Here is a 23,334-nt window from a genome sequence, read left to right as displayed (position 1 = left end):
TGCACAAATATCATAATATACATGTAGTTTCCTGAGATATACATTGTTCACTCGCTTGTATTAATTTGCGGCAAATGTCGTCTAGCTTTCTAAGAGAGGTAAATACATGTATATGGGTAATACATCTATAGTTCGGCACGTGAATTTATTGCGTTCCCGAGGTGAACAGAATTAGGAGACTTACTATATACGAAATATCAACCTGGTCATCGTGATTCTAGCTTATTTGGTATCATTCTTAAGCTTAAATATTTATCTAATAATTAAATGAATCCTTAAAAGAATAAAATAAATCTTGTAGATAAAATCGACAATATAAAATATTTGGAGTCGGGTCAATTTTCATGGGTCGGTCGGCAAAGGCATTCAGCATTTTAATTTAGAATATGTGTGACAATCCATCTAGATCTTAAATAATTACAACCTTTTAAACTAATTATCGTTTAATTGACCATTTTCAATAATCTCTTCCATAAAGGCTACATGTAGCTTTACCGCCAACGTGCTAAAAACAAAGACTACTGTTCCTAATTTAACTATCATAAAACAGTTATTGATTGCATAATCCTGTCAGTTCTTATTCAGGGTCATCATAATAACTGACTGTAACTTAATCAGTGTCATCAAAAGATCGTCGCATGATCAAAGGAGGCTCAATCACCACGTGTCCCGCTCGAGGGCATGAAACTGATTAGGAATAAACAATGTGACACTGGGGACTGTTTGTTGTGTAAAATTTAACAATTTATAGACAAAAACAAGTTTTTTGGGGAATTATTTTTATTTGTTCTTGTATTTTTATTTTTCCGGGACATTTCAAGACTGTCCGGGACGCGTATATAATTTCCGGGACAATCCCAGACATATCACATATCCCTTAAGTGTGACCTTGACCTTGAAGCAAGTCATCTAGAACATGCGCTCTGCACATCGTCTCAGTGTGGTGAACATTTCTGCCAAGTTTCTTTGAAATCCTTCCAGCAGTTCAAGAGTTATAGAGCGGACACGAAACAAATTGATACGACTTTTGACCCCGAAGTGTGACCTTGACCTTGAAGCAAGTCGTCCGGAACATGCGCTCTGCATGTTGTCTTGGTGTGGTGAACATTTGTGTCAAGTTTCTTTGAAATCCTTCAAGGGGTTCAAGAGTTACAGAGCGGACACAAAACAAACTGATATGACCTTTGACTTCTAAGTGTGACCTTGAAGCAAGACATCCAAAACATGCGCTCTGCACGTCGTCTCTGTGTGGTGAACATTTGTGCCAAGTTTCCTTGAAATCCTTCAAGGGGTTCAAGAGTTACATGAAATTGCTAACGGACAGACGGACGGACAGACAGACACCAGCGTCATAACATTATACGTCCCTTCGGGCGTATAAAAAGGGTGACAAAGATATATTGAGTAATTAACAAGAAACCATTTCGATGCTCAAGGTGAAAATACCCTTGAAGTTTGATCAACTGACCTGACAAAAGATCTTTAGAAAATATATAAGTGTACCTACAGGCTGGCAGTTGGTTATTGCAGTCAAATTCGTCCAAACACTGCCAACCATGTTAGAAGTCATTTGTTTAACTCATTTTTAACTCACTTACAAAGCAAGTCAAGAATGAAGGTCTCGGTTCAAGTGCTTCTCTAGTTATCATGCAGAAATAGTTTTAAAGGTTCAGACCTCTGGTCTCTGTGACCTTTGACTTACCAACCCCAATCATGCTATCAAGTTGGAAGGCCCTGGTCAAGTGGTTCTCAACTTACTATGCAGAAATAGTTTTCAATGTTCAGGTCCCTGTGACCCTGACCTTTGACCTATTGACCAAAAAAAAACTATAAGGATAATCTGCTGCATAAGTCCAATCCTGCTACAAAGTTTGAATGTTCTTTGTTAAGTGATTCTCAAGTTATTGAGGCGAAATGGTTTACATTACCGACAGACAGACCGACAGACCAACATGACTGTGTAAAAGCAATATGCTCCCATTTCTTCAAATGGGGGCATAATTAATCAATTGTAGCTTTTAATTAGAAGCTGACTGAAATTAATAAATACTGTCTTATAATCCTGTTTGATCTATAGATTTTATCCTTATTACACTATTTGGAAGAATAATTATGTATTTGCATTATATTTCTTCTGTTTGAAGCAAATTAAATATGATATCAAAATATATTGTCACCTTAATGCAAAACCCAGGTAACTGTTTTTTCATTTCAATGCAATTATCAATTTTTTGCAGTATTATGCTGCCTGCATACTGAGATCAATTAATAAGTTAAGCTTAGTTTAATACAGCAGCAGTTCTATTTGATCTTGCACATGATGCACATTATGAGCATAATCTCCTTATGTTGAACAGTCATAACTGATTATAAAGGCGTTCATTTTGTTTCATGCACATGGCATAATCTCTTGACGCTGAACAGTGGTAACTGATTATAAAGGCGTTGATTTTGCTTTCATGCACATGCCATGGCATAATCTCCCGGCGCCGAACAGTGGTAACTGATTTGGCGCTAATCGTAGGCTTCAAGTAAAAACACAATGCCTATAGAATACCAAAAAAAATGATTGTTTCAAATCTGAAATAAACTTTTATCTGTCTATTAAATTTCTTTCTCTTTAACCTGCCTCAGAAACACATGATGAACTGTCACCTACATCTATCAGCTAAAAAAAGAGATAGGGACAAGCTGTTGCCATGGTAATCAATGTTTTACATACAGTATCTGTTCACAGTCCTTTTGTCCTTCCCACAGCTAATGGAATCTTAACTGTTAAAGTTTAATGTACCTTGAAAGCGTAACTTCTGTTAGAGGCAAATATTGACTCCTTTCTATTGTTTTAGTGGCAACTGTTGCAGAAGGAAGTTTTCTTTTTCTTTTAATGAGAAAGTTAAAATACATGAGACGTAATAACCAGCAGGCAAAACAATAGGAATATTTTTGTGTCAATACTTCTTCTAAAAGAAGAAATAGGTGAAATTCTTACACTTTTAATTTTCCAGCAACACGTAGCTCTTTGGAGAACTGATCAAGAAGATCAAAACTTATCATTACCAACTCAATATTGTGTATAAAACTCACATGTTTACTAAATTTGTTAACAGTGGAAATTTTGAGAAATTAATTCCATTAATGTGAAAATCACGTATCATGAATTAAGATTAACTCTTCCAACATACAACCATTTCAAGCTTTCTTCAGTCTGACAATTTAAGCAAGCAAAATTAATACAAGAGGGCCAAGATGGCCCTAGGTCGCTCACCTGAGAAACACAACATATTAAACAGAGTAAACATGTTTGATCTAGAGATTTCATGGAAAAAAATATTCTGACTAATTATCATTGAAATTGGAGCAAAAACCTCGAGTATAAGTAAATATTTTCTTTGATTTGATCTAGTGCCCCAGTTTTTGACCCCAGATGACCCATATTCGAACTTGACCTAGATTTCACCAAGGCTATCATTCTGACCAAACTTCATGAAGATGAATTGAAAAATACAGCCTCTATCGCATACACAAGGTTGATTTGACCTAGTGACCCATTTTTTGACCCAAGATGACCCATTTTCAAATTCGGCCTAGATTTCATTAAGGTAATCATTTTGACTTAATTTCAGGAAGATCAATTGAAAAATACAGCCTCTATCGCATATACAAGCTTTTTCTTTGATTTGACCTAGTGACCTAGTTTTTGACCCCAGATGACCCATATTCGAATTTGACCTAGATTTCATCAAGGTAATCATTCTGACCAAAATTTATGAAGATTAACTGAACAAGAGCTGTCTCCGTAGGATGACACATGCCCCCGATGGCACTTTGAATGAATAGTTATGGCCGATGTTAGAGTTTAGGACCTTTGACCTATGGAGCTGGGTCTTGCGCGCGACACATCATCTTACTGTGTCACACATTCATGCATAGTTATTTTAAAATCCATGCATGAATGACAAAGATATGGACCGGACATGCCCATCAATGCACTATCATGAAAAATGATCTTTAATGTCTAAGTGTGACCTTGACCTTTGAGCTACAGACCTGGGTCTTGCATGTAACACGTCATCTTACTGTGGTACACATTCATGCCAAGTTATTTGAAAATCCATCCATCGATGACAAAGATATGGACCGGACACGCCCATCAATGCACTATCCTTTAACATCTAAGTGTGACCTTGACCTTTGAGCTACGAACCTGGGTCTTGCGCATGACAAGTCGTCTTACTGTGGTACACATTTATGCCAAGTTATTTGAAAATCCATCCATCGATGACAAAGATATGGACCGGACACGCCCATCAATGCACTATCCTTTAACGTCTAAGTGTGACCTTGACCTTTGAGCTACGGACCTGGGTCTTGCGCACTGCACGTCGTCTTACTGTGGTACACATTCATGCCAAGTTATTTGAAAATCTATCCATCGATGACAAAGATATGGACCGGACACGCCCATCAATGCACTATCCTTTAACGTCTAAGTGTGACCTTGACCTTTGAGCTACGGACCTGGGTCTTGCGCACTGCACGTCGTCTTACTGTGGTACACATTCATGCCAAGTTATTTGAAAATCCATCCATCGATGACAAAGATATGGACCGGACACGAAAATTGCTGACAGACCGACAGACTGACAGACCGACAGACAGACAGACGGTTCAAAAACTATATGCCTCCCTTTGGGGGCATAAAAATACAGCCTCTATCACATACACAAGTTTTTTCTTTGATTTGACCTAGTGATCTAGTTTTTGACCCCAGATGACCCACTTTCAAACTCAGCCTAGATTTCATCAAGGTAATCATTCTGACCAAAATTCATGAAGATTAATTGAAAAATACAGCCTCTATCGCATACACAAGGTTTTTCTTTGATTTGACCTAGTGACCTAGTTTTTGACCCAAGATGACCCATATTTAAACTTTGCCTAGATTTCATCAAGGTAATCATTCTGACCAAAATTCATGAAGATTAATTGAAAAATACAGCCTCTATCGCATACACAAGGTTTTTCTTTGATTTGACCTAGTGACCTAGTTTTTGACCCCAGATGACCCATTTTCAAACTCGGCCTAGATTTCATCAAGGTATTCATTCTGACCAAAATTCATGAAGATCACTTGAAAAACAGCCTCTATCGCATACACAAGCTAAATGTTGACAGACGACAGACGACAGACGCCGGACACCAAGCGATCACAAAAACTCACCTGAGCATTGCTCAGGTGAGCTAATAAAAGCAAGTATTTATAAGCAAATTCATCCATCCATACCAGTGAATGTCTGTTTCTAATAGAGGACCCGGGTTCAAGTCCCGGTCTGGCTGCACATTTTTTCCCACCCTGTGACATTTATGACATTTGTTCAAGGAAGTCTGTTAGAATAACTTTCCTAATTTGGATGAGAGTAAAATTTAAAAAGTACATAATAATCATAAAGCTATTCTAAAGGATGGAAAAAATTAAGAAAGTATTTATAAATTAACAAGAGCTGAATTAAGAAATGTAATGGGTGTTGATATGAGAAATCTAAAAGACAATATACAAGAGCTGTCCATAAGACAGCCAAGCTCGACTATTCGAAATATTGTCACAGAAGCTGGAAATTATTACCCAAAATGTTTAATATCAAAAGAGTTTTAAGTTCAAAAGGGGACATATCAGAGTTATGGGACTTGATGCTATCAACTAGTTTTATAACCCCGAAGAAACATGTTAAGTTTCAATTCAATATCTGCATTAGTTTTGGGGATAGTAACTTGCATGTAAAACTTTAACCAGAATTTTCTAAGTCCAAAAGGGGGCATAATTTGCTCAAAATACATGTTAAGAGTTATGGAACTTGACCCAGTGAGGTTGGTAATTGACCTAGAAAAAGAATAAATAAGTTTCAAAGCTATATGCCTTTTGGTAATAGCTGTATGTACTTGCACGCAAAACTTTAACCAGGATTTTCTAAGTCCAAAAGGGGGCATAATTTGCCCAAAATACAAGTCAGAGTTATGGGACTTGGTGCTATCAACTAGTTTTATAACCCCGAAGACACATGTGAAGTTTCAATTTAATATCTGTAGTAGTTTTGGAGATAGTTACTTGCATGTAAAACTTTAACCAGGATTTTCTAAGTCCAAAAGGGGGCATAATTTGGCCAAAATACATGTCAGAGTTATGGGACTTGACCCAGTGAGGTAGGTAATTGATCTAGAAAAAGAAAAAATAAGTTTCAAATCTATATGCCTTTTAGTAATAGCTGTATGTACTTGCACGCAAAACTTTAACCAGAATTTTCTAAGTCCAAAAGGGGGCATAATTTGGCCAAAATACATGCCAGAGTTATGGGACTTGACCCAGTGAGGTAGGTAATTGATATAGAAAAAGAAAAAATAAGTTTCAAATCTATATGCCTTTTAGTAATAGCTGTATGTACTTGCACGCAAAACTTTAACCAGAATTTTCTAAGTCCAAAAGGGGGCATAATTTGGCCAAAATGAAGGTCAGAGTTATGGGACTTGGTGCTATCAACTAGTTTTATAACCCCGAAGACACATGTGAAGTTTCAATTCAATATCTGCATTAGTTTTGGAGATAGTAACTTGCATGTAAAACTTTAACCAGAATTTTCTAAGTCCAAAAGGGGGCATAATTTGCTCAAAATACATGTTAGAGTTATGGAACTTGACCCAGTGAGGTTGGTTATTGACCTAGAAAAAGAATAAATAAGTTTCAAAGCTATATGCCTTTAAATGATAGCTGTATGTACTTGCATGCAAAAACTTAACCAAGGTGTGACGCCGACGCCGACACCGACGCCGACGCCGACGCCGACGCCGACGCCAGGGTGAGTAGAATAGCTAGACTATTCTTCGAATAGTCGAGCTAAAAATATTATTCATTGCAAGATTTTTTTGAAATCATGGAAGTGGGGGGCTGGGGTGGTGAGAAGGATGGTGGTGGGTAAGAGGGGAATTAAGATATGGTATTAGATTAGATATTTTAAGTATAAGTAAGAAATATTTTTTTTTTTAAATATGTGTTTGGTGGTGATGGGTCAGTGGAGTGAAATGGAGGAATACTTAATCTAAGAAGTATTCAACGTGAAAAATTAATACAAATATTCTGTAAATATACATAATGTCACTTTAAAACAACTGAAACATTTTGTCAACTAAAGTTTACCAAGAAGACATTTAGTCCTTATTTTTAAATATAGCTGTCAAATGGGATTCATGGTGTTTGTATAAAAAAAACTTACCCACTTTTAAGTGTTTTATGAATCCTTACAATTTACTGAATCAAGGATTAAAGATTTTTGATAAGAAAATATAATATCCATGCAATAACTCATTAGTGATATGCAAAACACGGCAAAATAATGGTTCGAACCGGTTATCCCTGTATTGATCCATTACCAGTTCTATGACATTGAGCTCATTGTAATGGATACTTTCTATAGCAGATGTTGCATGAAAAACAATTTCCTTTTTCTAAATGGTCTATTTCAGTTGGAAAATGGCAAATTAATGCCAGTTATACCAAACTGGTAAAGCTGCTCCATGTTGTACCCTATCTTCTAGATATGAAAAACAGCTGACACATATAAGACATTTCTCAGACATTTATCGTGAGTGATTCTGACTGTGACCTGACCTGGTAAACTTGAAAGAGGATCAATATAAGGGTGATAATTGTACCAAAGTTTGACATATCCACATCCATCATGAGCTTTTTGATAAAAATTCTTATTTAGGCTACTTTTAGACCCCATTTTTCTTATGCGGGTCTTGTGTGTAAAACAATAAATGACCTTTGATGTTGGCCTACAGTTTGCCTCTTTTTACTTGAACTGAACAAACTTGGTACTGGAACAATAGTTATGCTATATGTAAAGTATCAGTATTTTAAGGCTAACCTTCACTACTGGATGCACATACCATTAAACAAGGCTTAAAACCCTGTAAAATATCCATTTAAATAGGAAAAAACATTAATTAACCCCATTAATTCTTTTTTCAAATGTTTGCAAAATTGTGTTCCTACAAAAAATCGGATTTATTTCAATGAAAGTTGGATGAAAACATATTAATTTATTTGAAGACATCAATCTACATTATTTTGGTAAGGGTAAATACGTATTGATGCATGCCATTTTTTCTGTTTTTTGTTTTTCCTGTCCAAATAATCAGCATTTGTATAAGAAAATGGGTGGGGTAAGGAATTTACATTATAAAATGTGTTCAGACCAGTTTAGATTTTCAAATTTTCCAATCTACAACTAAGGTTTATAGATAAGTGTACAGTACACATGACTGTGAAGATTTACAGTCTGATTTAAATTCATTTGGGGCATGGGCAGATCAATCGCTTCTTCGTTTCAATGAATCAAAGAGTGTGGTACACTTGATTGGGGAGGGTGCAAGCTACTTGTGATCCAATCCCTCAAACATTTGCTCTAAGCTGTTTAAGTGCATGCACCTGAGCACAAAGTACTGAAGTAGAGCTAAACTGTGACTGCACATTAGGCGCTCACATTATCATCAACAGTTGCTTTTTGAATACACCTGATGCCTAATGTCTGTACCAATAAACACTTGGTCAGAATGTTTGTCAATATTATAATGTTGAATAGTTAAAACTACCCACATGGTCACTTGATCTATTAAACCGGTACCTGTAAACCCTTCTCAGTACAATACAATACAATACAATATCCATTTATTTTCTCAGTAAGGATACAATAAGACAAATGTTTGTAAGAGGCTGTTACATGTGTTTACATTACAAAATAATGAGAAAAAAAAGAAACAAATGTTCTTCTAGCATTTTACAAAACAGTACATGTAACGACGGGCAGTTAACCTAACCAGTGTTCCTAGATTCTGTACAAGTACAAACCTGTTATCCGCAAGTAACTGCCAACTTTCCCACATGAATCAGAGGTGGAGGACTAATGATTTCAGACACAATGTCGTTTATCAAATAGTCACGGAGAACACACGCCCCGCCCCAGGATCGAACTCGCGACCCCGCGATCCGTAGACCGACGCTCTACCTACTGAGCTAAGCGGGTGAGGCTAGGTCCTAATTGTAGTCTTGCCTATATATGTAGACTATGATGTTAAACAAGTGGTCAAAGTTATAAAGCCATATGGCAAACAGATTAGGCAAAATATGGACTGATATGAAAAATTTAACTGTTTCCAAGTCCAAAAGGGGCCAAGTGTTCAAGGTTTCAAAACCATATGTCAAAAAGTTTTGACCAAACGCTGACTTGTACGAAAACTGAACCATTTCAGACAGTTTTCAGTCTTGAGGTCTCTGTGACCTTGACCTTTGACCTAATCATCCATAAAATCATTACGGGTCATAATCTGACAACGGATAGTAATTCTATGAAGTCTGACACCTGTAGGCCTTATCCATTTTCAGTCTCAAGGTCATTTTCACCTTGACTGTTGAAATGATGACCCTACTAAGTTTTATGCCTGTTAGTCAGTGTTCTACAGTTAATTCAATTGGAAATGGTCAGGCAGATGGTCTATTATGGTCTATCTACAATATCCCTTCCTGTCTGGGATGGGTGGAGGGGCCATAAAAATGTTCCTACACAAAATTAATGTAAGTCAATGAGACTGCATGACAATTTCATACTCTGCACTTTAATAAGTTACTGGGTTTTAATTGGAACAAGAGCTCCGCCAAACAGGGCAATATACGCCCAATGGTTTATATCAGAGAAGAACAGAAGCAAAATTTGAAGGAAAAGCATAAATGAAGGATTTTTTAGGTAGGTGTGAGGGGAGTAGGGAGAAGCAGGGTGTGTGTGTGCAGTGGTGGTGACAGGATATAAAAGGGAAAGAAACTAAATGATTTTTTTGTGGGGACAGGGGGTGTAATGTAGATTGTTCCATCTTCAGATCTGACCTTGCTGTGTCCCTGAGTTTTGACCTACTACCCTGGTTCATGCACTCTGCATATTGTCTTATCACCATCTACCTACATCCCAACAAGTTAGGCACAGACACTGAATATGACGGACAGATTTGAAATTTGAGCTCAATTTATGACCTCCACCTTAAACCTACAGACCAGTTCATATTTTCAGCTAACTGTCTTATCCCTACCTACCTACCTACCTACATACAAATTTGAAGTAAGTATGTATGAATGGTTTATAAGTTATGCTTCGGACATGAAATACGATGGATAGATTTCACCCTTGACCTCAATTTGTGACAATGACCTTTGACTTACAGACCTCGTTTATGTGCATATGGTCTCATTGCCATTGACCTACATACCAAGTTTGAAGTCAATACCTTGCACAGTTATTTAGTTATACTCCAGCCACAAAATACAATGGACAGTTTTGATGTTTAAGCCCAATTTGCGACCTTTACTTTTGACCTACAGAGCTGGTTCAAGCACTCTGCATATCGTCTTATTGTCTACTACCTATATGCCAAGTTTAAAGTCAATACCTTTAATGGTTATTAAGTTATACTACGGACCACAAATTATGATGGACGGACAGATGCACGCCCCATCACATACCATGTCCATTATTTCCAAACAGGTGTATAAAAATATAGATATTTGACATCATCTGAGATACTCCAAATGATCAGAATGCTTCTAAAGAAAGGAACCATTAGCAGATAAAAGTGTGACATCTGTTTTCAACACTGCAAAGCCTCTTTCATGTTAGTATCAAATATGTGACTATTGGATGAACAATTATTCAACAATTTGTGACAATGAATGTTCTGCTATTCTTAAAAAATCCCTGCACAAGTGCACACTGGCTGCACATTTTTCAATTTGTATTATACCGAATAATATTCTTACCTTCACTGAGCAATGCATGTCTTGGAATTTTTTTAAACAGGAGTCTTCTAGATCATCAAATCTAAAATACATAACAACACCTATCTATTCAAGGTAACAAAATACAGTGAAGACTGCCTATTAACTTTAAAATATATTTTGTGACTGTAAAAGCTATATCCATTTAAAATATCAAATTTATAGTTAAAAGTTTATGTCTTATGGCATAACTGTTTTGCATTTCTGTTTCATTTTTTTTTCAGTAAAAAATGGATTTTATAATAAAATCAAACCAGATTACAAAAGCATGAATTATTTCACTGAAAGCTGTTGTGAATATTGCATTCAATATTGTGTATTACATTTATTGTCATAATTATCAGATATGTTGTTGACAAAGAAAATGTGACACCTTTGTCATCACAAAGCCTTTAGAATATATCATAAAATTATGATGTACTTAACCATGAAAACAATTATATGTACAGATAAAGAGCTATTCTACTTAATAATTGATCAAGCTCACACACAGCCAACAAAAGGGAGGCAATTATGTATGGCGATTTTAATAAGAAATTAGTTATATAATGGATTTTCCTTCACTCAGTAACAGAGGCTGATATTCAGCTACTCAACAATTCTCAATTCAGAAACAGCCACTTTACAATAAACAAGAGGGCCGTGATGGCCCTATATCACTCACCTGAGTAGAGTTGTTTGCTTGAACAAATTTCTTAGCTGAAGCTTTAAAAAACAAGAAAATTAGGAGAGTGAGTCTAGGTAAAGATCATGCAAGGTTTCTTTTCAAATCTTTTTGCTGTAGCTTAGAAAGCAAGAAAGTAGGTCAGTAGGCACACTGATGATCCCTGAATGTCCGTTTAAAGATCGGCATGCAAAAATATACATGTCATCCAAATTTCAAAGCTGTATCTTAAAAACAAGAATGTAGGTCAGTAGGTCACATTCAATGTTACTGAAAATCAGTTTCAAGATCGGTGTGCAAAACTGTTCATGTCATCCAAATTTCAAGGCTGTATCTTAACAAGAGGGCCATGATGGCCCTATATCACTCACCTGTGTACCATTGCTCTTAATGATAAGATCAAGTTTTGACATAGATATCATAGGCATACACATTAAATATCATCAGGATAAATATTTTCTTGTAACAGTCCCTTTTGACCTATAGGTCATGTACTAGTCAGGGCCAATCTCCATACCAAGTTTGACGGTCATAGGCTCAAATGCTGCATTTTTGTACTAGCATGACTATTCCTTACCCTGGAAGACATAAATAACATTTAAAACCAATCTCATTAGATGCTGCCGAGGTATATTCATTTACATAAAATAATGGGAGGTAATTTGTCATAAATTCAGTCAAAAGTTATCTACCCTTATTGTCTGAGTCCATCTGATGGCATAAATGAAATTTCAATTCAGTATCTTCATTGGTTACTGAGATACACACATTTTAATTTGAAACAAAGGATGGTAATTTGACATAAAATCAGTCTATAGTTATCTACCCTGATTGTTTCAGTCCAAGTAATGACAATAATCAGAGTACAAGCCTTTATAACAATGTATAAGAAAAGTATTTATATTGATAAACGTTCAATCAAGAGTTATCTAACGTGACTATTTCTTACTATGGAAGACATAAATAACGTTACAGACCAATCTCATTAGAAGCTGCTAGGTATATTCATTTACACAAAAAATAAAGGGAGGTAATTTGTCATAAATTCAGTCAATATGTATTTTCACTGATTGTACAAGTCCATCTTATGGCATAAATGAAATTTCAGATCAGTATCTTCATTAGTTATGGAGATATACCCATTTTAATTTGAAACAAAGGGAGGTAATTTGACATAAAATCAGTCCATAGTTACCAACCCTGATTGTCTGAGTCCAACTAATGACAATAATGAAATTTCAAATGAGTCCTATAAGTGCTTACTGATATAAATCCATTTTGATTTAAAGCAGGGGAGGTAATCAGATATAAAACAAGTGAATGAAGTATTGCCATACAATACAAAGTCCCCTACTGGAAGGCACCTAATTTTCTCTACTGCAGTATAGCATAATGAACTGATATCTGTCAATGATGTATAAACAATATTGTACTATATATACAGTATGCTATAAACAAAATACTTGGATTAAAATTTGTATATATAAAACCCTATAGTTGTTTTCATATAGCATTTTTGGCCGATTATCAAAAAGGTAACATTATTTATAGCAAAAAAAAAAAAATCCATATAAGTCCACATAAAACTCTTTACCAGGTAGAGATATGTCAAAATACACCTAAAAATTGGATGTAACATGCATGTTGTACCACAGAAAACTGGTCTCCATTTTTCCCTACGGCCTGTAATAAGTAAGTTACAATATAAGCTATTTATAGTAACAACAAAGGGAAATAACTCTAAAAAACAAGAGTGCCTCATGATGGTGAACATTTGTGCCAAGATACAACAAAATCCCTCCATACATAAAGAAGAAATGCTCCGGACAAAGTCATTCTTGAATTTGGCATTTGACCTCTAAGTGTGACCTTGACCTTAGACCTAGGGATCTGGTTCTTGCGCACAACAATCTGTTTCATGATAGTGAACATTTATGCCAAGTTACATCAAAATCCCTCCATGCATATAGAAGAAGTGTTCAAGACAAAGTCATTCTTGCATCTGACCTTTGGCATCTGTGTGTGACCTTGACCTTTGACCTAGGGACTAGGTTCTTGTGCATGACACTCCCTCTCATAGTGGTGAACATTTGTGCCAAGTAATATTCAAATCCTGTTTTGCATGACAAAGTTATACACCGGACAGGAAAAACGTCCCATTAACCTTTGATCTCCAAGTGTGACCTTGACCTTTAAGCTAGGGTTCTGGGTGTTATGCATGACACGACGTTTCATCATGGGGAACATTTATGCCAAGTAATATTAAAATACCTTGATGGATGTCAGAGTTCTGGACCAGACAAGAAAAAGCCCTATTGACCTTTGACCTCCAATTATGACCTTGACCTTTGAGCTAGGGGTCAGAGTTTTGCGCATGACACATCATCTCATCATGGGGAACATATGTGCCAAGTAATATTAAAATACCTTCATGGATGGCAGAGTTATGGACCAGACACGAAACAGACCCTGTTCATACCATGTTAACATTTGACTGCCAAGTGTGACCTTGACCTTTGAGCTAGGGTTCTGAAAGTTGTGCATGACACATCGACTCAATATGAGGTACATTTGTGCCAAGTAATATTAAAATCCTTTCATGGATGACATAGTTATGGACCGGACAGGAAAAAAGCTCTGTTGACCTTTGACTACAAATTGTGACCTTGACCTTTCAGCCAGGGGTCCGGGTTTTGCGCATGACACGTCGTCTTATCATGGGGAACATTTGTGCCAAGTAATATTAAAATCCCTTAACGGATGACAGAGTTATGGACCAGTAAGGAAACAGACCCTGTTCATGCCATGTTAACATTTGACTGCCAAGTGTGACCTTGACCTTTGAGGTAGGGGTCTGAAAGTTGTACATGACACATCGTCTTATTATGAGGTACATTTGTGCCAATTAATATTAAAATCCCTTCATGGATGGCAGAGTTATGGACCGGACAGGAAAAAATCCCTGTTGACCTTTGACCTCAAATTGTGACCTTGATCTTTAAGCTAGGGGTCCGGGTTTTGCACATGACATGTCATCTCATCATAGGGAACATTTGTGCCATGTAATATTAAAATCCCTTCATGGATGACAGAGTTATGGACCGGACACAAAATTGCGGACCGACGGAAGGACGGACGGATGGAAAAGCGCATTCCTATAGTCCCGAAACTGGTTTTCAACCAGTAGGGGACTTATAACTCCGGAACCTATGATTGGATCTAACAGATTCATCATGGAATCCAAGATTTATTGTTGTTGAAGATATTTTGCAAGTTTGTATCAAATCAAACCATTAATGAAGTCTCTATATGGCTGCAAAAGCCAAAATAGCAAATTTTGGACCTTTAAGGGGCCATAACTCTGGAACCCATGATGGGATCTCGCCAGTTTTCGAAAGGAACCAAGATATTATGCCAGTACAAGTTGTGTGCAAGTTTGATTAAAGTTGATTGCAAAATGTTGTCTCTATTGTGTTCACAAGCCAAAAATGGAAAATTTTGGCCCTTTAAGGGGCCATAACTCTGGAACCCATGATGTGATCTGGCCAGTTTTCGAAAGGAACCGAGATATTATGCTCATACAAGTTGTGTGCAAGTTTGCTTAAAATCAAATACAAAATGTGGTCTCTATCGTGTACACAAGGAAATTGTGGACGAACGAAGGGCGATCACAAAAGATCACCCTGTCACTTCATGACAGGTGAGCTAAAAAACAAGAAAGTAGGTCAGTAGGTCATATTCATGGTCACTCAAAGTCAGTTTTAAGATCGGTGTGCAAAACTGTACATGTCATCCAAATTTCATGGCTGTATCTTAAAAAACAAGAAAGTAGGTCAGTAGGTCAAGGTTACAGTCAACTGACCCCTAATTACCTGGGGTTATAAAGTAATTATAATAAAACAGTCTAGGAAATATGATCAGATAATTTTTGAAGTATTTTTCCAGGGGCATAATTGGAACAATTTTGTTAGAGAGCCACTAGGTAATGCCACATACTGAATATCAAAATCCAAGGCCTTGAACTGTCAGTCAAGAAGGTTTTTATAAGTTTTTTCCTATGTAAATCTATGTAAAACTTGGGACCCCCAAGCAGGGCATCTTTTTACCCCATAGGCATAATTTGAACAATCTTGGTAAAGGACCACTAGGCAATGCAACATACTAAAAATCAAAAGCCTAGGCCTTGCAGTTTCAGACAAGAAGATTTAAAATAATTCCCATACAAGTCTATGTAAAACTTGGGACCCCTGGGCGAAAGACTTTTTTCACCCCAGGAGCATAATTTGAACAATCTTGGTAGAGAACCACAATGTAATGCTACATACCAAACATCAAAGGCCTAGGTCTTGTGGTTTCAGACAAGGAGATTTTTAATTTTTTTTTATTTAAGTCTATGTTAAACTTGAGACCCCCGGGACGGGGGCCTCTTTTCACCCAAGGGGCATAATTTGAACAATTTTGGTAGGGAACCAAAAGGCAATGCTACATACCAAATATCAAAGGCATAGGTCTTTTGGTTTCAGACAAGATCTTTTAAGTTTTTTCCTATACAGGTCTATGTAAAACTTGGGACCCCTGGGACGTGACCTCTTTTCACCCAAGGGGCATAATTTGAACAATCTTTATAGAAGATTATTTGATGATGTCACATGCCAAATATTGAGGCTCTATGCCTTGTGGTTTTAGACAAGAAGATTTTCAAAGTTTTCCTTATAAAAGTCTATGAAAACCATGTAACACCCAGGGCGGGGCCATATTTGACCCTAGGTGGATAATTTGAACAATCTTGGCAGAGGACCACTAGATGATGCTATATGCCAAATATAAAAGCCCTATGACCTGTGGTTTTGGACAAGAAGATTTTTAGATTTTTTCCTTTCGGTTGTCATGGTGGCAACCAGAGCTCTATATGGAATTGAATTCTTAAAATAATTTTTAAAGAAGACCATCCGAGGAACATTCCTGTAAAGTTTCATCAAAACTGGCTTGGTGGTTTAGGAGGAGATGTTGTTTAAAGGAAAGTGTGGATGGACGGATGATGGAGTTGCTGGACAGTGAGCGATCACAATAGCTCACCCTGAGCCTTTGGCTCAGGTGAGCTAAAAAAAACTAGATGCCCACGGGAAACATGTCGATCCCGCCAGCTGTCAAAAAGACTAGGAGTTGCACATGACACCCTGTCTCATTGAGGCAAACATTTATGCCAAATAAAAAATGATTGCAAAAAGTTACAATATAAGTTATTTATAGTAACAACAAGGGAAGTAAATCTTTCAAAAAATCTAAGTCCACACAAAAATCCTTACCAGTAGAGATAGGTCAAAATACCCCTCAAAATTGGATGTAACATGCATATTGTACTACAGAAAAGTGGTCTTGATTTTTCCCCTACGACCAGTAATAAAAAAGTTACAATATAAGCTATTCATAGTAACAACAAAGGGAAGTAATTCTTGGTTCTTGCAAATGACACTCCGTCTCATCATGGTGAACAATTGTGCCAAGTTACATCAAAATCCCTCCATGCATGAAAAAGAAATGCTCCGGACAAAGCCATTCTTGTATCTGACCTTTGACCTCTAAGGGTGACCTAGATCTTAGACCTAGGTCCTGGTTCTTGCGCGTGACACTCCATCACATGGTTGTAAACACTTATGCCAAGTTACATCAAAATCCCTCCATGCATGAAGAAGAAATGCTCCGGACAGTCATTATTGAATTTAACCTTTGACCTCCAAGTGTGACCTTGACCTTTAAGATTGGAACCTGCGGTTTGCGCATGACACTCTGTCTCTCTGAGGTTAACATTCATGCCAAATATAAACGAGATTACTCCATGCATGTCAAAGTTATGGTCCGGACAAACAAATCCGGATGCACACACGCACGCACGGACATACACTGAACAGTCATTTGGACAACTATGTCTCCGCTTCCGCAAGTGGGCTCGACAATAACCATTTCATTCTGTTCCTCATACTCCACATACCAGCTTTCATACTCTCTAGCCATTGATTTTATTTGCTATTTTTGCAGCCAAATACAGACTGGACGGTGAGCGATCACAACTGCTCACCCTGAGCCTTTGGCTCAGGTGAGCTAAAAATATAACCATTTCCTTCTGTCCCTCATACTCCGCATACCAGCTTTCATACTCATACTTCATTCTCTAGCCATTGATTATTTTGCTATTTCTGCAGCCAAATACAGACTGTTTCCTCAAGCCAAAAAAAGCTATATATATTTACATATGTGTTAATATATTTTTGCACCCCAATCACCTCCACTTTCTTCAAATTTACAACTCATGCAGCTGTATGAACTGGTAAGTTTGTCACACTAACTATGTTTACTTCTCATCAGGTGCCAACTTTATAAGGACACTGGTATCAGTTCTTGCAAATAGGTGCTGTGCCTGTTTCCATGGAAATGAAATGATTCGGATTCCCGGATTTTGGGTTTTTTTTTTCGTTTGTTTGTTTTGGGTTTAACAATGTTTTTCAACAGTATTTAAGTTATGTAATGGCAGGCAGTTAATCTAACCAGTGTTCCTGGATTCTACACCAGTATAAACCTTTACTCTGCAATTAATTGCCAACTTCCCCACAGAGGTGGAGAACAAATGGTTTCAGACATAACATCTTTTATCAAATCATAACGAAGAACATATGCCCCTCCGAGAGATCAAACTTATGAACCTGCAATCCCTAGATCTGTGCTTTCCCTATCGAGGTAAGTGGGCAGGCTTCCCACTCTATTTTGCCTTTAGGAAGCCACAGGTTGTTTTGAACAAGAGCTCGTCCAACACGAAATGCCCCCCCTTGATGCATTCAGTAATTGCACATGGAACAGAAATTATATGCTCACTGTAAACAAAAGTTCTACTGTTCTGGTTCAATCTGTTTGAAGGCTGTAGCTTGAGAAAATTTTATTTCGGAACACAAAACTATGCATGTGGTCCAAATTTGAAGCCTGTACCTCCAGAAATGTGAAAGTAGGTCACTAGGTCAATCTCAAGATCAAAGTTCATTTCGGTACACAAAACTATGCTTGTGGTTCAAATTTGAAAGCCGTAGCTTGAGAAATGTGAAAGTAGGTCACTAGGTCAAAATCAAGGTCATATTTTATTTCGGAACACAGAACTATGCATGTGGACCAAATTTGAAGCCCGTACCTTCAAAAATGTGTAAGTAGGTCACTAGGTCAAAAACAAGGTCAAAGTTTGTTTCGGTACACAAACCTATGCATGTGGTCCAAATTTGAAGGCTGTAGCTACAGAAACGTGAAAGTAGGTCACTAGGTAAGATCAAGGTCAACTCATGTCAAGGTTCATCTTGCCACTAAAAACTATACATGTGGTCCAAATTTGAATGATGTAGGTTATGGATATGAAGATTCTAAGTTTTTCCCTGTATAAGTCTATATGAACCATGTGACCCCTGGGGCGAGGCCATATTTGACCCTAGAGTGATAATTTGAACAAACTTGGTAGAGAACCACTAGATGATGCTACATTACAAATATCAAAGCCCTAGTCTTTATGGTTTGGACAAGAAGATTTTCAAAGTTTTTCCCTATATAAGTCTATGTTAACCATGTGACCCCCAGGGCGGGGCCATATTTGACCCTAGGGGAATAATATGAAAAAACTTAGTAGAGGACCACTAGATGATGTCATATACAAAATATCAAAACCCTAGGCCCTGTGGTTTTGGACAAGAGGTTTTTCAAAGTTTTTTCCTATATAAGTCTATATAAACCATGTGACCCCCGGGGTGGGGCCATATTTGACCCCAGGGAAATAATCTGAACAATCTTGGTAGAGGACCACTAGATTTTGCTACATACCAAATATCAAAGCCCTAGGCCCTGTGGTTTTGGACAAGAGGATCAGAAACCATTCAACTGTTCTTGGCCAATGTGACCTTGACCTTCGACTTAATGACCTCAAAGGGGTCATCTGCTGCTCATGACCAACCTCACTATCAATTTTCCGGACACTAGGCCCAAGCATTCTTGAGTTATTGCCCGGAAACCATTTTACTGTTCCTGGTCACTGTGACCTTGACCTTTGATATACTGACCTCAAAATCAATAGGGGTCATCTGCTGGTCATGACCAACCTCCCTATCAACTTTCATGATCCTAAGCCCAAGCGTTCTTGAGTTATCATCCGGAAACGGATTGGTCTACATTCCAACCGACCGACAGACCGACATCTGCAAAACAATATACCCCTCCTTCTTCGAAGTGGGGCATAAAATTCTGCACCCACTAAAAAAAACTTGCTAGCGATTTTGAGAAAATCTAAATATGAAAATATTTCAAAAATGCCTAATAGAAGTGTGACGTGAACTCAAGTAAGTGTAAATGTTAAATCCTGAAATCTTTAAACATATCCATGACATGCTCCAAACTAATTAACCACTTTAGAACATCACTAAAATGTAATTATGATACCTATTCGATAAAAGGGTAATTTTCCTCTTATTCTGGTCACGTATCAGTGTCACAGCCTCTGTGAGTTCTGCATCCAGCTTGAACACTCCACGATATAATATCTCATACACAATAGCTATAAATACAACAATACAGAAATGCATAGTTATGAGCATTCGATATTTTCATATAAGTAAATTTTGTGATTAGACATGTAGAGCAAAACATCAAAGGGACATAGCCATACTACTCAGATATTCTGTTTGGGTGCATTTCATTTCACACGATTCAACAGTGATTTGGATTGCCAAACAATGGTCCAATACACTATTTGCTGAACATAAAGAACAGTGGAATAGTCAGATAAAATATTTAATGTCTAACCAGGACTGGAATGCCTAGACTCTACCTGACATGGCTATAACAGCAGCTTCTATAGCTAGGATGACCTGGAACAATTTTGTAACAATATGTTCAGAATACTCTGGACCACTTGTAAACATGAATATATATAATCTACGTTTTCTAAGATTTCTAATCAGTCAAAACTGCAGCCCAAATCTAGTGAAATATAATTATACTTATACAAAATCTTTTATATTTTTAATGCCTTTTAACAGTGGGCAAATGGAAAAAACAGCAAGCCTTGTCTAAGTTTCAGAAATGATTTACGAGCCTTGATAGAAATTCAATCATAAGGAAATTACAGCATTGGTCGAGAGGGCTAATTAAGACGCTTTCTAACCGAGGTGAAGACCCAGGGTTTGATTCCTGGTTACTCCCATTGCAGTGTGTCCTTGGGCAAGGCACTTTATCACGATAGCCTCAGCTGACCCTGCGGGGTAAGGTATAATTGCTTTTAACTGTTCTTGAATACGGTCGCTCAAAAGCTGTATAGAAAATTATGTTCATTGTTTCACAAAGCGATGGTAAATAAAATTTACCTTTACCTTTAGTTACAAGTTAAATCTTCCCAGCATCACACAGTCATTAGCATTTTCTGTCAATCATTATCAAAACTAAGATTTACTATCATTCATTCAGTCCTAGATGTACAATCCATTGCTTACTAGTTATCTAGTGCTCGTATAGGTTCCATTACTAAAATCGAGCTATGTGAAGAGCTCATAGTATGGTCTCTACAATCAGATGCAGGGATTTATGAACCTAGCATAAACTTACTGTCCCCAACACTGCTCACTGATGTGCTCAACACTGCTATTCAACCAAGGGATTTAATCACACTAAGTTGATTATCCTAAATCACAACTTACATTGACAAATTGCTGCATCCTGTTGAAAGCTTGCTGGGTAAACCGAGTCTAGCTGAGTCTCCCCAATTCTGCACAGCAGAATCTGAAACAGTAACAGGCCATTGTTATTAATCATTATTATTTTTAAATTTATGTTTCCTTATTAGTGTGTTGTTTAAAACTTCCAGAGTCCTTTCATGATAAAGTAAAAACGGTCAACAGACAAGAGCTGCACGCAAGCCAAATAACCCAATTTTAATATTGGCCCAGACTTTATAAAATAGACAAATATTAAATCCAGGTTTCATAAGTCACATAAATATTGCTAACAAGGTGTTCTACTTTCTGGCCAAAATTGACAAAGTAATTGAATAAAAATATACATATATAAATCCTCTAAGAAGTCTGTGCAAAATCCTCTGAAAACTGGAATCCTCTAAAATCCAGACTTTTGACTTGGTCTGAACAGGGTCCAGTTTTTAGTTTCCAATGTATTTCAAGAATTCTGATTACGAGTATATTGGGTATATACCTTCTTACTGTAATTGTTGTTAGAAGCTTTGTATGGAGGGTGTCCAACATTTTCATATACCAGAAAGTCCCTCCTGAAAATATATAAAATACTAGAAAATGCTTTTGTAAAAAAGCGCATGTCTCCCCCAATGCAAAGTCCTATAGGCAAGAAGTCAATAGGGGTCAGGAGCAAAAGTCAAAGAGACACTGATGGTTGGCTGCAATAGGGATTATCTACTTGGCATGTCCAGTCATCCTGCTAAATTTCAACACTCTTGGCCTAGTGGTTCTCAAGTCACTGTTCAGGCTCCTGTGACCTTGACCTTTGATCAAGTGACCTCAAAATAAATAGGGGTCATCTACTCTGCATGTCCAATCATCCTATTAAGTTTCAACATTGTAGGTCAAGTGGTTCTCAAGTTATTTCCAAAAAATGATTTTACATGAACAGGCCACTGTGACCTTGACCTTTAATAGACTGACCCTAAAATCAACAGGGGTCATCTACTCTGCATGTTCAATCATCCTATGAAGTTTCAACATTCTGGGTCAAGTGGTTCTCAAGTTATTGATCGGAACTGGTTATCAATGTTCAGGCCCCTGTGACCTTGACCTTTAAGGGAGTGACCCCAAAAACAAAAGGGGTTATTTACTTTGCATGAACAATCATCCTATGAAGTTTCAACATTCTGGGTCGAGAGGTTTTCAAGTTATTGATTGGATCATCTACTCTGCATGTCCAATCATCCTATTAAGTTTCAACATTGTAGGTCAAATGGTTCTAAAGTTATTTCAAAAAAATGATTTTACATGAACAGGCCACTGTGACCTTGACCTTTAATAGACTGACCCCAAAATCAACAGGGGTCATCTACTCTGCATGTTCAATCATCCTATGAAGTTTCAACATTCTGGGTCAAGTGGTTCTCAAGTTATTGATCGGAACTGGTTATCAATGTTCAGGCCCCTGTGACCTTGACCTTTAACGGAGTGACCCCAAAAACAAAAGGGGTCATTTACTTGGCATGACCAATCATCCTATGAAGTTTCAACATTCTGGGTAGAGAGGTTTTCAAGTTATTGATTGGATCATCTACTCTGCATGTCCAATCATCCTATTAAGTTTCAACATTGTAGGTCAAGTGGTTCTCAAGTTATTTCCAAAAAATGATTTTACATGAACAGGCCACTGTGACCTTGACCTTTAATAGACTGACCCCAAAATCAACAGGGGTCATCTACTCTGCATGTTCAATCATCCTGTAAAGTTTCAACATTCTGGGTCAAGTGGTTCTCAAGTTATTGATCGGAACTGGTTATCAATGTTCAGGCCCCTGTGGCCTTGACCTTTAACGGAGTGACCCCAAAAACAATACTGGTCATTTACTCTGCATGAACAATCATCCTATGAAGTTTCAACATTCTGGGTCCAGAGGTTTTCAAGTTATTGATTGGAAATGGTTTTCCATGTTCAGACCCCTGTGGCCTTGACCTTTAATAGAGTGACCCTAAAATCGTTAGGGGTCATCTACTCTGCATGACCAATCATCCTATGAAGTTTCATCATTCTGGGTCAAGTGGTTCTCAAGTTA

General features: G+C 37.3%; 1 protein-coding gene across 1 annotated transcript in view; it reads right to left on the bottom strand.

Annotated features, from left to right (window-relative positions):
* LOC128551491 (putative bifunctional UDP-N-acetylglucosamine transferase and deubiquitinase ALG13) overlaps positions 1 to 21,852 on the bottom strand; it is a gene marked incomplete at its 5' end in the record, with an annotated part of 60,624 nt that extends 38,772 nt beyond the window's left edge. The window contains 4 exons of the mRNA XM_053532365.1: positions 10,856 to 10,916; positions 19,998 to 20,112; positions 21,251 to 21,332; positions 21,762 to 21,852. Of these exons, the coding sequence (XP_053388340.1) occupies positions 10,856 to 10,916; positions 19,998 to 20,112; positions 21,251 to 21,332; positions 21,762 to 21,852 (349 nt within the window). The remainder of the gene's footprint in view (positions 1 to 10,855; positions 10,917 to 19,997; positions 20,113 to 21,250; positions 21,333 to 21,761) is intronic.
* Between the last annotated feature and the right edge of the window lie 1,482 nt (positions 21,853 to 23,334).

This window comes from Mercenaria mercenaria, unplaced genomic scaffold (genome assembly GCF_021730395.1).
Source record: "Mercenaria mercenaria strain notata unplaced genomic scaffold, MADL_Memer_1 contig_1161, whole genome shotgun sequence".
In the NCBI taxonomy this organism is placed as follows: Eukaryota; Metazoa; Mollusca; class Bivalvia; order Venerida; family Veneridae; genus Mercenaria; species Mercenaria mercenaria.
Note: the sequence above shows the minus strand (reverse complement) of the source record. Positions and strands in the feature narration are given on the sequence as shown.